At 38.0% G+C, this 17,430-nt stretch overlaps 1 protein-coding gene across 1 annotated transcript; it reads right to left on the bottom strand.

The window, feature by feature from the left end:
* Window positions 1-1,802: 1,802 nt before the first annotated feature.
* LOC111347476 (tyrosine-protein kinase receptor torso-like) lies at window positions 1,803-15,377 on the bottom strand. The gene is made up of 14 exons (XM_088750680.1): window positions 15,117-15,377; window positions 12,613-12,885; window positions 11,222-11,503; window positions 10,659-10,781; window positions 10,267-10,276; window positions 8,777-8,967; window positions 7,420-7,536; window positions 6,845-7,029; window positions 5,670-5,789; window positions 4,509-4,585; window positions 4,340-4,380; window positions 3,661-3,757; window positions 3,212-3,308; window positions 1,803-2,859 (listed from the first exon to the last, which is right to left on the bottom strand). Exons 1-14 carry the CDS (start codon window positions 15,337-15,339, stop codon window positions 2,707-2,709), a joined length of 1,989 nt encoding a protein of 662 aa, XP_088606806.1. The 5' UTR covers window positions 15,340-15,377; the 3' UTR covers window positions 1,803-2,706.
* Between the last annotated feature and the right edge of the window lie 2,053 nt (window positions 15,378-17,430).

Below are 17,430 nucleotides of genomic sequence, written 5' to 3'. Positions count from 1 at the left end.
TGTCGCGTCACTACAAATATATTACAAATTTAGAAGTGGGAAAATCAGCTAAGGATCTGATTATCCAAAAAGTTTACCCGCTCGATTTTTTAAAAAAACCCGCGCATCTCTTTAATCAAAGGTGTAATTACAGTCATTCGTATCAATTAACCATGATAGCACCGTCACTTTTATTTCTTTTCTTTTTTTGTTCTCGCCTCCCAAATGACTACAGCTCTATCTTCACATCCGTTCCCTTCTCCATTGTCATCGTCTTTCTTTTCGTCATCGTTATCGTTAAAGCCCTCGTAATCATTATCATTATTATTAAACTTACCATAAACACGCAGTGTTGCAGAGGAACTAGTGGTATTTGCTTTGTTTTTCACTTCGCACCTGTAAGTGCCTTTCATCTCTTTTGTGACACTTGGCAACTCTAGCAACGATTCTCCATCATGATCGGTTCGATTGATGTCAGATGGGTAGTCACTATTATTAAAAACCCAGACTATGGTTGGTTTTGGCACACCTGAGGCTCGACAACTGAAGTTGACTGGATACCCTTCGGCTCCAGACTGGGTTATCGGAGGCTTGGTGATATGGGGAGAAATTTGAAGTAAAAAGACCAACAGATTCAAGAAAGGTTCACATTGACCATTTCAACCCTTTCTGCTTAACTGTAAATAAAATTGCAAAAACAAACAAACAAACAAACAAACGAAAAACAAACATACAAAAAAAACACGCAATAAGGAAGCCTATCTTTGTTCTAAGTTTTACTTCCCGTAACATGAGTACACGCACGAAAATGCTGAAAGGGACCTCATGAAGCACTTGTCATAATGTGATAGTAGGAGTTGTTTTTTCAAATTTATTTATAGCTTTAGTCGTAGTTTAGCTTTCGAGAGTACTAGCGGGGTATCTGTAGGTCAGAATTAACTGTATATGATCAGGAACCCTTCAACAGAGAAACGAACTAATGCTGGCAAAACGAAACCTAGTAAACATGGGAGTTCCTTTCAAATCTCAGTCCAATTTCGGTCACGTGACCCTCCCAGGCACGCCGGATTGACGTATTTCAAGGGAAAATTCTTCATCAAAAAAAGGGAAACATCACACACTTCTATCTCTGTAATCGATTAAATCATCAATTGCTCGAGTTGGAAAAAGCATTGAAATAAATCAAAACATGGCCGTTTGTCGCTTATTCCCGCTATTTTAGGAGTATTCTCTGTTATTTCGCAAAATGTTGAAAATTGTTAAGCTTGATATCGATAGCTCACAAATACAAAAACAGGACAATCATATATTCTTTTGTGTTCGCACATAAAGATTTAGGTTTCTAATATTAACTATAGCGAAATATTTTTGTTGGCTTCAGATTTTGGATAAATACCCACATCATGAATTCACTGCATTTTTGCACAGATTTTTGTGCATTTTTACCAAAAACTTAAAACTTGTTTAGCTGTTTTGAAAATTATTATCTGGATAAGGCGTTTGGTCTCGATTGTAGGTTCATTGTGGGCAACAAGTGAGCAAAATTTGAGCGAAATCGGTGCGGGGTCGTGTAGACTCGTCTGCATGGTTGTCAGGTGGACACGCTTTAAAACTTTCTCTTATGAGCTCAACAATAGGAGTTGGTATAGGTGTCTGATAGATTGGTTCCTCTTGGATGGAATATAATTACCGCTGAAGAGAAAAATACCATTGATTTTTTGACAATTCTTCTTTATGGACAACGTCATCCCTAGGAAAGCTAAGCAAGGATACGGCAATGTATCAATTTAAAGGAATTTTGCGATCAATAAAAAGCCATAACATATGCTTCTAACCTTTTAATTGCATATATTAAATAGAGTGTGTCAAATAACACTAAATACAATTTTTTGTGTGATTTTTGTATAGTACTGAAATAACGCCCATAAATCTACATGATCTAACTCCATTCAGCTTTCAAATAAGAATTCCGTTCTACCACGGAAAAGTAGTGTCTGTCTACCAAAACGAATTCTCCTCAATAGGGGTTCCTTTTTTTTCTCGTACGAACCGAAACCATTTAAAAAAACTAACCTAGATTTACTCACCCTATTAAGACGGCTCTCTCCGTTTACGACAAAAGCATTTAACACTTAAAGCAAAGCAATACATTTCAATAACAATGCAATCAATTTTTTTCAAATGCCAATGGATCGAAAGTTAAACAAAGCAGAATGAGAGCAAACTGCATTTGAACTAAAGAACATATTATGGAATCGATAATGTCAGCATACGGGATACTGAATGGGGATTAATACCACACAACTAATACATTACCAAACTACAAAAAGAATTACCAAATTTCAAATATCCTTGGGAGGATTCCTTACTAGATTTGCTACAAAACAACGTACGGCAGAACGTTTTCACTACAACAGTTCGCAAATTTAAGGAGTATGGACGGGCCGTTTCTCAAGTTTGCTTTGTTTTTTAATTGTTTGGATGTTACTATTTTGTCTCTTTCTCTCCTTTTTTAATCAATTAAGAAAATTTAAGAAATATCTACCCAAATTCTCCTACTCTGAACTCAACTGAATTGATTCAGTAACTATATGTATCTTTAAACAATTAACTTGATGAATTATTATCTTGAAGAAAGACCTCATTTGTTTCTCTGATATGGAAAGACCTTCAAATCATCGCTGTTATCACCCATAGTTTAGCACCGTGAAGTGAGAGAAGGGTACCCTAACGGCGGCCACTGGACCATTTTCCTAATCTTTTTGCAGCGGCCTTTTTTGCAACTTCCTCACTCGGTCCTGCATCTTCATCTCCAAGATCTTCAACCCTGGAGTACTTTTTCTTGTCATAAGCTCCCAGATTAAGTAGTTCCTCATATGTCTGGGGTGGAAAGCAAGAAATAAGGGTTGTATACTTGCAACACAGCACTATATTAATATGATGTTAAGCTGAAAAGTGCAGTTACTTCCACGACGGACTGACAATCTCTGTGGTTTTAAGAGAGATTTATAAACTGGAAATGGTGAAATGCGCGTAGACGGCGTAACGAGCATGAAAACACCGCTGACCAGGGATCTAAATGGTTTTAGTTGAGCCGTTTAAAGCACTTTGGGGTACAAAACCAATAACATCAAGCATTGCTCCCGAAACTAAAAGGTGTCAAAGTACTGAGAAATCTTAGAGGCTTCAAAATTCATAGAATGTTGGGAGGTTTTAAATTTTGAAAACAAACCTCTTCACGAATGTATTTGTCCATTCTTTGTCGCAGGTTTTCAAATGGAGGACGGAAGTCAGGGTTAAAATTCCAGCACCGTTTCATCATATCATACCTGAAATTAAACAATGATACTCAATTGTCAACAACGTTTTTTGGACTATGCGAAGAATTGCAAGAAGTTTCTTCTACAGGAACCCTTTTTAACGAAAATAATGGTTTAGGTTCGTTTTGGGTCATCAAACATATCTAGACTATTTCACTCGCTCTGAACTCGTCGAAGTACGTAGACATGCATTAGCACAGCTGAATACCTTATGCTCTTAGTTCACAGTTTTAAAATAAGACAGCTTTTATAATTTGTACATTGCAAAGAATTCTACAAGTAGAACTGTTAATTGTGATGTGTTGAATTTTAGGCTATACATTGCAACACGTCGATATCGCACCAGAGAGGTACAACTCACAGTTTTTTATCAACATGATCAGGCTTTGGCATCTGATATCCTTTTGTGACCTCTGCAACCACCCTGCCTTCTGACCATCTATCGTATGGAATTCCTCCTGTCAAGGCATAAGGACGTGTGCATGTGATATTACCAAATCTAAATTTTCCTTAATCCTGCATGTACATTTACATAGCTTGATGATGCTCAAACATAAATTTTTCTGAGTCCGTGTGGTTTAAAGTTTCTTCCTTTTGATTCGGTTTTTGTGGTATTCTCTAACAAGTGAACATTATGGAAGCCTTCTACTTCTTGTTTCATTTCATTTCATGAGATTAACTATCGATAAACAATTTGCTACATACTAAGATGAAAACAGCGTTACTGAGACTTGATTCTCAGGTGTAAAAAGCATATGATCTGTACTGAACACGGGATAGTCCTAAAAACGAAAATTGTCTCACGTTTTGCCTGGAGGTTATACAATTCCACCCGAACCCATTATCAGGATTCATTTTTACAAAAGAAGCTAGACTACTTGATCGGTCTTACAAGACTGGGACATTAGTAAATTAACTTAAGGCAAGGGGATGTAAACCATCGATATTATCTTGTTTAAGGCCCATTTCAGGAATAAAAGGCCTGGAAAAAAGGTAAAAACAAATCTTAATTATAAAATAATATTCTAATTGAAATTTACCAAGGGTAACTATCTCATACAGAACGATTCCATAGGACCACCTGATGAATATATCAAAAATATTCCAAAGTTAATGCCAAGTGCATTTTGGATGTGAAGTAATAACAAAAAAAAATCAAATTGGGTCATCATTTTGTTGAGGTGAGGGAAGAATATACACAATACATACACATCACTCAAAGTGGAAAGTCCAGCGAGATTTCCCAGCAGAATTTCTGGTGCAGTCCATTTGATTGGCAAACATCCCTGCGGAAACAGAAATTAAAACTTTTGTTTAAACTATCATTATCATAATGTTATTTGTTTTGCTTTGTTTTTTGTTTGTTTTTTGTTATTTTTGCTCTACATCTTATCTTTATTATTTTCTTCAATATTAATTATTTCTGAGTATCTGTTATTTTGCAAAGAAAAATTAGTGGTAGTGTAAACAAAAACACTGTGAAATTTTGAACACCAAAAGAATAGTTGGTCCTTCATGCACTTCATTCAGTATGAGAAAATAAAGTTGTCAATTTTTTTTACGCGAAGATGAAACAAGTACGAGAAGAATGGCTAACGAAAATGAGAAAAGCAAAGGAAGTAAATATTTTGGGTCCTTGAACGGCGAGATGCACTAGAACTGAACATCTTGGAGAAAATAAGTGCATGATTAAATTAAGAGAAAGACTCAATTAAGATGGCAATGGGAAAGGCACATACAGGAGGTTTTGCTCCCATGAAAATTATGGATTAGTGCAGAATAAAGAAAGTATCCAAGGGAAAATTCTTTCGGATCAGTGCATGTAGCCTCTAACAGAATGAGTCGGAGACAAAGGAGGAAAAGAAGAAACTCAAACCAAGAGAAAATGAGAGGACTGAAGCGGGCCACCGAGTAGTTGCGATAGTAACGACTGAAGCTATTTGTAGCATTTGGCGAGAATAGATGTCTGCTTCCCCAGATCTACATTTTGCTTTAAAAATTATCTCCCTTCTTCGGCAACGTCATATTATACAAAATGTGAAGCTACGTAATATAATTATGTAAAAATGTAAAACAAAAATAGATTTGTCATTCTTTAAAAAAGCTTTCAAGCAGCCCTATTAGAAAATAGAAAACATACGTCCTTTCGCAAGACTTTCTACAAACAACTTTAGTGAAATTTATGTACCCCGATACTTAGCTTTTTGCTTTGTCTTTTTCCCTTTTTTTTAGGTCAATGTGAACTATGAAAGGCATGTTGGTGGTCGAGCGAAGTTAATTTCATGCTGAGAAAATGCAGGCATTTACAGCTTGTTTCTGGAAAGCTCCATAATAAAGCAACAACAACAACCAAAAAAAAACATTTCCTACCTTTTTGGCATTTCCATGGCCATATTTGAAGCTTTGATATGCCATGCCAAAGTCGGTCACTTTGCAAACATAGTTGTTATCGAGGAGAATGTTTCGGGCCGCAAGGTCACGATGGATGATCTACCAGGAGACAAAGATCCATGACGTGACAACTTCTAAATTATTTCATTTCATGACAAAACGGCGAGTTAAACATCTGAGTATGTGCGAAGAGAAAAAGACAACTAGGCAGGCCATTATAGTTCTTCAAGGCTGTCAGGACTAAGTCGGTTATCTTCTCAGGAAGAATGGCAAACAGTAGTGATGATGATGATGATGATGATGATGATTATGATAATCACAGTAATAATGATTGTGACAGTGAAATAAAATTTAGAAATGGTAAACCAACAGAAGACCGCTCAGAAAAACAATTTGCTCTTTTCATTACCTTCGTTTCTTGTTACAAATATCGAGGGGTGTTCCGTTTTTTCGCTTTATTTCTTAAAATTGGCAAAAAAAGGCTCGGTTATTGCTTTTTATTTTCCCCGTTCCTGTTAGCGTAGCGGAGTGTCTCACAACAGACCAATATCTAATATGGTTGGCGCGTATCCCACCATTTTACCGTTGGATCCATTTTTCTTAGGGTAGTCATACCTCAGTAGGTATCCTATCTTAGCTGTTTCAACCAAACTATTATGAAAATTACTCTCATATCTTTTTCCTCATTGAAGTAAATATACCTTTTGTACAAGGTCACACATTCATCAATAAGGTTTAGTTATTCAAACGAGGTCCAACCCAACCACGGTTTTACCCGAGCAATGGGCGTCGGGTTTTCTCTATTATTTGAATAAATGTCCCTCGACTGTACGTTTTCGGCTCTCTCAGCTTCGATCGTAAAAATAAAAGGCTCACACAAAAGGTTCGGTTAACATGAAGATAGTTTAGATCGCAGTTTTGTTAAACAACTGCTAAACTTTGTTTGAATAACCGTTCCTATAAGTTTGACATCCGAGGTGATCTGCTCACTGTAATAAAAGTACCACGGCCCAAAGAAGGTCGCAGGCTTTATATAAGTGAAACGTACCTACAAATTTTGGTCAGCATCCAAGCTAATGTAAAACAGTTTAAAGATCTGAGAGATTTTTCGGAATTAGAATTGATTTATGACAACAATGAAGGACTTCACTTACCCCTCTCGATCCAAGGAACACCATACCGGCAGCGATTTGTTTGGCAAACATCACAAGATCATAGTTGGTCAAGTCTTGAGCCCTACCATCACCAAGATAATACCGATCCCTCACTCCTCGGCATTTCCTCAGATAACCAAGTAGGTCGCCGCATGGCATGTATTCCATGATGAGAATTGGGTGAACTTGAAGTGGCGTTAAAGAAAAAGAAGAGAAGGCCCATGACCACAAAATCTATTAAAAGCTTCGGGAGAAGACTTATTTTAAGGATTTTCCTTCATGAGACTTAAGCCTAAATTTTTAAAATGAGAAAGCAAGATAGCCCAGTTACCAAGATTAATGATTAGATACTCTGTTCTCAAAGAGGAACAGTCGCGCTACCGCGCGCTCGCGCACACGTACACACACACACACACACACACAAAGAAACAAATAAAACGAAGCAAAACAATAACAAAAGAAACGACAAACTTCGTCCGATCAACAGGCCATTCTGGTTATAGAGCTCATATAAAGAAGTAGTGTAGTATTTTAATAACTTATACATAGAAAAATGCTTTACATTTAGTACTTACTTTGAGTTGTAACGCAGCCCATGAACTTTACAATGTTTGGCTGATTGTTTTCACCGATAAGTTTTCCCAGCTCAATTTCTCTCATCAAACATTTCCTTCCTTCCTCTCCAGCAGTGGCTACAAAAACAGGGTATGTTGATGGATAGATAATCATTCTGATAAATGCATTTGTTTCAAGCTTTAGAATGAGAAATAGTCTATATGGGTTTCAAACCTCACATCTTTCTTTACCATTTAGATAATTTTATTTGAAACCAATACGTTACTCAACTCACCGACGAGTTCTCCCCAGACACTGCTGAGTCGATATAAGATCGGAACCAGCCTAGGTTCAAATCCTAACAATGGACTCTTTGTAAATTATTTTTGTTGTGGCTTTTGTTCCGTATTTATATAGTAAGTAAGTAAGTAAGTATTTATTTAAAGTCAATTACACATAGAGTGGTTGCCCAGATCTCCCGAACCAGAGGCTCATGACAAATGTGATTGACAAAGACAATATGAAAAGCATTATATATATATATATACAATAATAAAAATAAAGGTTATTCGATAATCAATATAATATATAATGTATTGAGTTGATGCAATTTATATAGTGGTGACAAATGCTGAGAGTAATCGTTGAAGATGATAAATATCAATTTGAACAATTGTTGCATTGGCAACCGGGAAAAAACTGGAACTTTTAAACCAAAATTCTTTAGGAAGGCTTCGAGAAAACTCACACTAGATATTTACAGTGATTAACCCAAAATTATGAGTGAAATAGAAAAAAAGTGAACGATATAAAGAGGTTTGAAATCGACGGCCTCGTGGCACCGTTCGGAGATACCACCACCGTGCATGCACGAAAATGTAGATGTCCCGTATGAGAACCCAGGGCGACGGCCGTGCGTTGACCATCCGCAACATCGCAAATACTATCGAAAACCATCAACCACTCAGTCTGTTACATTGCCCACGTCAACCCGAGACAGTCAACCACTGGAAAAAAGGGAATGAGTCACTTTATATTGGAAGTACTTGCACTTTGAGAAAACATAGTTTAAGGGAAAAGTAAGCTCCAGAGGATCCAGTGGCGGATGTAGAGCTCGAGGGAAGATCCGGGAGACCACCCTCCCCCTCCTCTCCACCCCTTCAAAAATACCCGACACAAAAATTTTTGCAATGACAGTATCGCCAAACAGGCTGATTCTTTTCAATTAATTTGTTTGCCTCTTCTCGCGTTTGTTCTATGTTTATCTGTGGGCGAAGAAGAGTGGGGAAGGGTGTGTATTGATTCGAGAATAAACTTCTTTTAATCCACCCCTGGAATCTATCTATGTATTAACATATCGAATCAAAGGAATCTTACGCGTGAAGCATTTAGCGGCGACTGTTCGGTTTCCAGGTCTTCCATTTGGTGAGCTCAGCAGAGCCCTCCACACGGCTCCGAACGCCCCTCTCCCAATGACTTCTTGAAGCAGGACACGGCTCACCTCAATCTCCCATTCATCTATTTCTACATTCACTGGCTCCATCTGAATTGCCTGCTTTTGATCAGGACTGAAAATTGGAAGCATTACATATTTACTGGGTTAAAAGAGAGAAAAGCGAGAAAGTAAAAGAGATCAGACGCAAAAACGTTAATATTAATTTGCTAGTATAATCTGATTGCTTGCCCTGAATTATATCGAGGTAAGCACCCATACTGATAATGAGAAGACAAAGTTTCGCCAAACCAGGAACCTATTTTATCACAAAACACCTTTGTAACTATGATTATGTAAGTGCACTCTGCAAATCGGATAAAGTTAAAAAAAGATAACCACGTTGTTTGTTGAAATCAATCATGGAGACATTTTTAGTTGGTTCCTAAATCAGAAAATTATACTTGAATTTCAAATTAAAGGAAAAAAAAAATATTGGATTTAATGATACAAACAAATGGAATTCAAAGAGACTTGTGAAACAAGAAAGAAAAGAATTAACAAACGAACAAATGAAGCTGATTCTAAATAACAATTGATGAATGTTAATTAGTTCTTATTAACCAGTACAGACCGACTGCAGTGAGGTCTGTACCACCGACCGAGATCAAGATTCTCCCATACAGACCAACCTAGCTCGGTTAATAAGATGTTTATTATAAGACTGTGTCTTATATCCCAATTTTTTTATATACTTTGTACCTTTTTTTCTAGACCGGTCTAGATGGGAAAATCTAGATTTCAGCCAATCAAATTCTTGAATTCTGTAGTTCCCAGTCCTTGTGAGACACAGCCATATAATAAATATATCTTATTAACCAAGCGCGAGGGCCGTACTGGGAGATTATCGGCCCGAGGTCTTGACAGTACGGACCAAGCGCAGCGAGGTCCGTACAAAAAAGACCGAGGGCCGATATTCTTCCAGTATGGTCCCGAGCAAACTTGGTTAATAAGAGATTTATTATACGACTGAAGTTCAAAGGGACACAAGTGCGGTATCACTCGGGACTATTCGGGACAGTGCCCGGTCCAATACTTAGAGAATATTGGACGGGCAATAGAGCATTTTGATTGGTTGATTTTAGTTATTGGCCCTCTGACTGCCCGAGTCGTGTAATAATTAGGCATATTGATCGTCATAAAAGTAGTGATATTATCTCTGTTACAGTCATCATTCAAGGTCGTGAGTCATGAGAAGGGTAATGAGTGAATTTAACTTTTTTGGCTGAAAGTGAAAACAATGCTTCACAAAAAAACCAAAACAATAGTAAGTTTATGTTACTGACTATAGAGATAGCATGGGAAATATTAAAGCACATGGCGAGAACTCCACGTGTAGAAATTTGATGATTAAAAGGTAAAAAAGTTGACTTACAGAGCCATAGCTGCAATTCCAATCGGAGAATTTAAGGAAGGAGACAAAGAAGGAAAAACTTTGTTTTACTTTATTTAAACAAGTATCTTATAAAATTGCTATACAATGGCAACGTGATTTGAATTTGCACCGTATATTAGCTAACACTTTCAATTGTTCTAAAAATACCGACATTAATAATAATAATAATAATAATAATAATTATCATTATTACTATTGAAAAAATCCAATTTCCGTTCGTACGTGTTATTGGTTTTTTCTGTGTAAGGGCAAGCTCGAGGAAACAGTTAAATAGTGGGGTGAAGTAGACAGAAATAATCAATTAAAATATTTTTAGCTTTTCTTACTTTAAACAAAGCTAGCTAAAATAAAACAGGACAACTGGGCCTCACCTGTCCTTCGACGCTTGCAAAAAAAACAGGCAATCAGCGAAACGACATTTACTGCTGCCACTGATCCACCAATGTAATACCACAAAAAATTGGAACCTTGCATGGCTCGTGACACTTGCTCAGCTAATAGTGTCAGTTAAATATGAAGCCATAAGATAAACCTCAACGAGAGTAACTGTTACAGTTATAATAGTCATGTTACCGTCCGGAATGGCTGTGCGCATCCCTACTGTGCGTTATTTTAACCAGTGATTGACACCTGTTTTAAAAGTGAAATAACTGATTTTTCTTTTTACAGATTTACAGAGAAATCCAGGGTTATTTTCTCGTGATCCTCCATGGGGTATAAAGTGTAGTATGTAGGTATCTTCAGGTATAAGGTTCTGCCACTGTTTCTAATCTCTTTTTAAACTGAAGACATTTTTTTTCTCAGAAAACAAAAACCAATAGTAAACTTTGAGAAGAACGTAGGAAGTGGAAGTTGTCTTCTATAACAATTACCTTGTTACTTGATTATTGAAGTTTTGCGTGCTTCCTTAGACACAATAGTAACGCCAGCTTACCTTTGACAGCTATATTTACAAAGGAGCGGACCACAAACCCAAGTTTGTTACGTCCTTCACAAGAATATTTCCCCCCATCTTCTTCCAAAACCTCAGTAATGGTAAGTTTACTCTCTTTCTTATCCAATTGTGTATAAATCTTTGCTCTTTCCGATAACGAGTCTCCATCTTTTTTCCAAGTTACATTTATTGTGTCTTCGTTGACCTGGCAGGCCAATGAGAGGACATCTCCTGTTGTGAGTGTTGGATATGGATCTGGAGCAACTTGAGCAGAGGATTTTCCTACGTTGTAAATAAGGGGTAATTAATTGAAAAAATCCAACTCACATTTACAACTCTCCAAAGTAAAACAAAATTGGATCAATAAAAAGAAAACAAGGTAAATTTAACCTCATAAAAGGAACATTTGCATCATGTTGCTTGGGCTAAAAAGGTTTGAAAAAGGCCTCAGAAAAAAAAGGTGAGGCTCCATATTTATAAATGACTGGTTACTGTCGTTGGCGCCCAAAATTACAACTAAGAATATAAAAAAAATTTCCTACGATTCCAATACTTTGAAGTTTTAATTTAATCTCTTGGTGATCGTATCAAAAAGGACTCCACAGATCGGTTGTGTATCCCGACCTATTCATCCCCAGGCTCGTAGTTGACATTCTCAATTGTGCGTCGCATAAATAATTGATGGATTTTCGTCTTGCTTTTTCAGCTGCCTATCATCGAGTTTTTGAAAATTACGCGCGGAAGGCTTCGTCCCGGGGACTATTCAACAACACATTGCGTAGAATGCCCGTTTTTCTCGAAACATTTACATGCAGTAGCCAAAAAGTTATAAATCTGCAATATCAGCGGCCAAGCGTATACTAGTTGGTTTTCACATGTCTTGATTTTTTTTGCTCCTTCCTTCACAGGGAATATAGCACTCGCCTATTCACTTGTCAGGGTTGATATCTACCCGCATTCACACGTCAACCCACATTTTTAAAAGCTGGCGATTTAATATGCTTATGCTCACCAAAAGTCGTTTGCGCCTGAATATCTGCCAGTCTTGTTGAGAGTTATATAATCAGCAGACAGGTCACATCATTCCAGACCTATTACAAATTTGTAAACGCGATGTTTCCCAGCCAAGGATCGGATTGTTCCAAAAATTTACCCGCTCGATTTCTCAAAAACCGCGTACATCTCTAGAATCACCGCAGCAATTACATTAAATCGTATCAGTTAACCATGATGGCGCCGTCACTTTTAGTTTTTTTCTTCGTTTGTTCTCGCATCACAAATCACTACGGCTTTATCTTCATATCCGTCCACTTCTCCATTGTCGTCGTCTTTGTTTTCGCTATCGTTATCGTCAAAGTCATAGTCATCATTATCATTATCATTAAACTTACCATAAACACGCAGTGTTGCAGAGAAATTAGTAGTATTTGCTTTGTTTTTCGCTTCACACTTGTAAGTGCCTTTCATCTCTTTTGTGACACTTGGAAATTCTAGCAACGATTCTCCATCGTGATCAGTTTGACTGATGTCAGATGGGAGGTCACCATTTTCAAAAATCCAGGCTAGGGTTGGTGTTGGCACACCTGAGGCTCGGCAACTGAAGTTAACTGGATGCCCTTCGGTAACAGACTGGTTTATCGGCAGCTTAGTTATCTGGGGAGAAACTTGAAGTAAAAAGACCAACAGATCCAACAGAGGTTCACATTGACCGCGTTAACCCTTTCCGCTTAACCGTAAATAAAATTGCAAAAACAAACAAATAAACTAACTAACTAACACACAAACAAACGAACAAATAAACCACACATAAAGTAAGCCTATCTTTTTTCTAAGTTTTACTTCCCGTAATATGAATACACGTATGGAAAGGCTATAAGAGACCACATGAAGTATTTGTCATAATGTTATAGTGGGAGTTATTTTTATGAATTTATTTGTAGTTTTAGTCGTAATTTAGCTTCGGAGAGTACTTGCGGGTTGTCTGTGGACCAGAATCAACTATATATAATCAGGAACCCTTTAACAGAGAAACGAACTATTGCTGGCAAATTTAAACTTAAAATAAACATGGAAGGTCTTTTCCAATCTCATTCCAACATCAGTAATAAATCATTATGTAATGAAAATGTATCAGGAGATCATTATTCCTTATTGATTGGTATATTTAAAAAAAAAGAAATCAAAAAAGAAAAACAAGTGTCCTTTTATTCTGGCTTAAGTGTCCCTGTCTGAGAAAGTGTTCCAAGAGCTAAAGGTGGTAATCAACCGATTTGGCTGAAACTTGGCACAAAAGTTGAGCTTGATAAGATATTTCAAAAGCCACTTTGGCTCACTTCTCTGACTCTTTGTTCTGGAGTTTCAGGAGGGGTCCCATTTGTGGCCTATAAAGCACCAAAAATTCATCCTTCTAGGTGGCATTTTGAAAGTGCTATAAAACTCAATTGGTAAATTATGCTACCAAATGAACTTGACCATGGACTCTACTATAGTGGAGCTTTTACTTCGTACATGTAACTTTGTTTTCAGGTGATTGGACAGAGAAGGGCCTGGGGCTAAAGTTAGGTCAAATTTTAGTTTAAAATCACTACGCAAATGTGCCATTTTTCAAAAAACCATAACATTCACCTGCCTTCTTGTATAACCTTCATACCAAATCCAGTATATACCTTAGTGACCCATATATCAAAATCAGTTGAGAAAAATTTGGCTTATTACGGTTTATTAAGTTTTTGGCACAAACTCTCCATGCCCCTCTAAGGCCAACTCAAGCAAAATGGAATTTTGAGCATAATTCATGCTATAAACAGACCAAAGTCTTGACATAGAGCCTTTATCTTGTATTTGTTGAGTGAAAATGAAACATTAAAGCCAAATCAATGTCATGATTTAGAAATACCTCGACCCATAGCTTATAATTACTCTAAGAAAGGCTCTGATTGGCACTACAAACACATAGCGGTTTAGCAGAATAAAGGTAATTTTTTTTCTTTAGTGAAAACCTAGTACCCATCATAGAGCCCAAATGATGATGTTCTGACCTAGATATGACAATTTTTCTTAAAGATGCAAAAGTTTCCTCTGATTTATATTTTTCAGGTCATATCTCCACACATGCTGTACTCACAAGCATGCAAAGTCTCTATATTATTTCAGGCCCATTTTTAGATGCGATATGAAGTGAGCTTCACGGAAACGACCGTTAGCAGATCTATGGTTTAACTTTTGATAGCCTTGCTAGCTCTTATACGCACGATGGCATCAGTAAAAGAGCAGGATGATACATACAGGTTGTAGTGAGTAGCGTCCAGGTGACTTGTGATCCATCTGATTTCCCTGGTACGTTAGAGCTGAATAAATCAAATCATCCGACAGTAAATAAGAAATCCACAGTTCGGAGAGCTGAATTACAAATATTTTGTGTTGCAGTTCATATGAAACATGCCATGCAACACCTCGAGATGCGATTGTTATTGTATCGACTGACCCACGATACTAGACGTGAGAGTGAGAGGACTGTACCAAGTCGAGGAGTCACGCAACCTTCACTGAGTTTTGAGTAACGCGGGTTTGTTGACCATCCCTTGCGGCAATCAGGATTTTGCTAACTGTAGAAGAGGTTTATAATACGATGCCTTACGATTAGCACTAACGATTACCTGCGAATTACCTACGATTACCCTGAAACTCCAGAACAAACAGTCAGAGAAGTGGGCCAAAGTGACTTTTGAAATATCTTATCACACTCAACTTTTGTGCCATGTTTCAGCCAAATCGGTTGACTACTACTTTTGGCTCCTGGAACACTTTCTCAGACAGGGACACTTAAACTACAAAAACTAACACTTTCTCGAGTTACAAGTTCAGTATATGACATAGACTACAGTATGGAGTTTACCTGTGACATCGATCCAGAAGGAGGCGTTAGCTTTGCCATAATCGTTTTGAGCACTGCATTCATACTTGCCCTTATCTTTAAAAGTCGCGGGTTTAATTACCAGGGTGTTATTGTTACTAAGAAGCACTCCATCCTTGGTCCAATTGACAGATACTTCTGGATTACCACTCCAATTACACTTCTCAGTAAACGTGGAGTTTACTTCAATGCTAACATTCTTCATCTTAAGCTTTACACGGGGTGGAACTGCAAGGCGAGCAGAAAAAACGCACACTGCAAATTGCAAATATAGTCATTACAGGTTCAAAACCCCACCGCAACCCCCCCTCCCCCCGCCACCACCACTCAAATACATAAGTATAAAGACGAAGATGAAACAGGCTTTGATTTTATGATGCAAATGCTTGATGTTCTTTAGCAGTGCAGATGGGTGGTTATTTTGAAGACTAATGCCCCCTAGAGAGAAAATGCCTCACATCAAACGTAGTCTACCAAGCAAAAGTCACAACTGAAACGTCAACAGATTCATACGTGGGACTCGCGACAAACTTTAAAGAACGGTACAGAAACCACACAGCTTCATTCCGACACCAAAACAAGAGACACGAGACTGAATTATCTAAACACATATGGACACTGAAGGACAATAACAAACCTTTCAAGCTAGCATGGAAAATCATCAAACAATGCAAACCGGACAACAATATTACTAAGAGATGTAATTTATGTCTTTTTGAAAAATTCACGATTATGTGTAAAAGGAACTTTGCAGTCTAAACAAGAGAAATGAGCTAGCAAGTTCATGCCCCCATACAGACAGATACCTCCTTAAAAACTTCATAATCAAGTAACAATCTCCAAAATCATGCATACCTGTCACATGACTTCTATGGATAAGTAGCGTTGTTTTTATACCTCCAGTAGCAACCGTACTCCATCTTTTATAGCCTGTAATTGTAAGTTAACGGTCAATCGTTGAAATTACTTGATGATTGTGGTCATTTCCGACCATAAGAAACAGAGCTGTCGTAATAAAAAGATGAACTACCTCTGAAGTCTTGAACCAGTTCGTAATAATTATATATATATATATATATATATATATATATAAGCTCATCACCTTAGTTGTGATTTGAGCACTCTCGCATGGCAACATGTCTGCACTTGGTCCCACAAGTGTAGCGCCCAGGCAATGGTTTATTCCAGAGCTTGGCCCAGTGTCTGCACTGCACTGATGAGACCCACATAGGTCGAAACAGTGTGCACTGTCTGCAGTTATATATATATATATATATATATATATATATATATATATATATATATAAACTTTCTTAGACCTTTTATTTGAGTATATGTCTTTCTTAGCTCGAAGTTGTCCGTCCTCGTGTACTACAATATTTTTCCTATTATTTATCGAGATTTGGACTGTGAATCCTTTTGGATCCTTCTGGCGCGGCGTGACTGTTGGGTCGAGGCCTTTTTTTTCGGAAAATCAACTTTATTTATATAATGATTAGTGTTATATACAGAACAAAACTCCATTAAAACTCAATTGAGTGAATTAACGGTAAAGGGCCCGCTGTGCAGTACACCAGTGAAGGAGACCCAACACAGAGAAAATTACCTAGGTTATTGACAGTCGCTGGGTGTTATTACTATCTACAAGTTGTTATACGGGAAGGCTAGCTCCTCTGTGCAGTACCCCAGTGAAGGGGGTACTGCACAGTACCCCCAGGGGAGGGCCCCAGCACCGGGAGAAATCTGTTTTCTATTTACACGCGAGAAAGGTGATCTCTGTGCAGTACACCAGCTCAGGAGACCCAGCACAGGGGTGTTATGTAATGGAAAAAGTATTAACAAGGGGCGTTTTACACTTTGATTTTGAGTTGACGGTTCTCAAAGGAGCAGAGAGCGTTCCGATGAGCCCAGAGCCGCGCCTGGCGAAAGGTGGAAAGCCGCTTTAATGCGGAGGCATATGCGGGTAGTGATTTTAGAGACTACAGCCTTAGCTGAGGGCCTCCAGGATTCAAAAGTCTCTAGGTTGCGGGCGGCCCACAGCTTGTTGAGCGTGAGTTTCATTAAAAGGAGGTAACACCCAACTCCACACAGGGGACACCAGATGATAAGAGTAGAATGCATGAGCAATTGTTTTGCGCTCGCCGCAGCCCACGCATTGATCGCTAACGGCAAGCTCCCGCCAGGACTTGAGGTAAGCCGGCGTCTTGACCACCCCGTGAGCGATCCACCAAGCAATTTTGCTCTCCCAATTTGTGCTCAGACCAGCACCAAAGATTTCTTTACAAATGTGGCCCCA

Source organism: Stylophora pistillata, chromosome 2 (genome assembly GCF_964205215.1).
Source record: "Stylophora pistillata chromosome 2, jaStyPist1.2, whole genome shotgun sequence".
In the NCBI taxonomy this organism is placed as follows: Eukaryota; Metazoa; Cnidaria; class Anthozoa; order Scleractinia; family Pocilloporidae; genus Stylophora; species Stylophora pistillata.
This window is presented reverse-complemented; position numbering and strand designations above follow the sequence as displayed.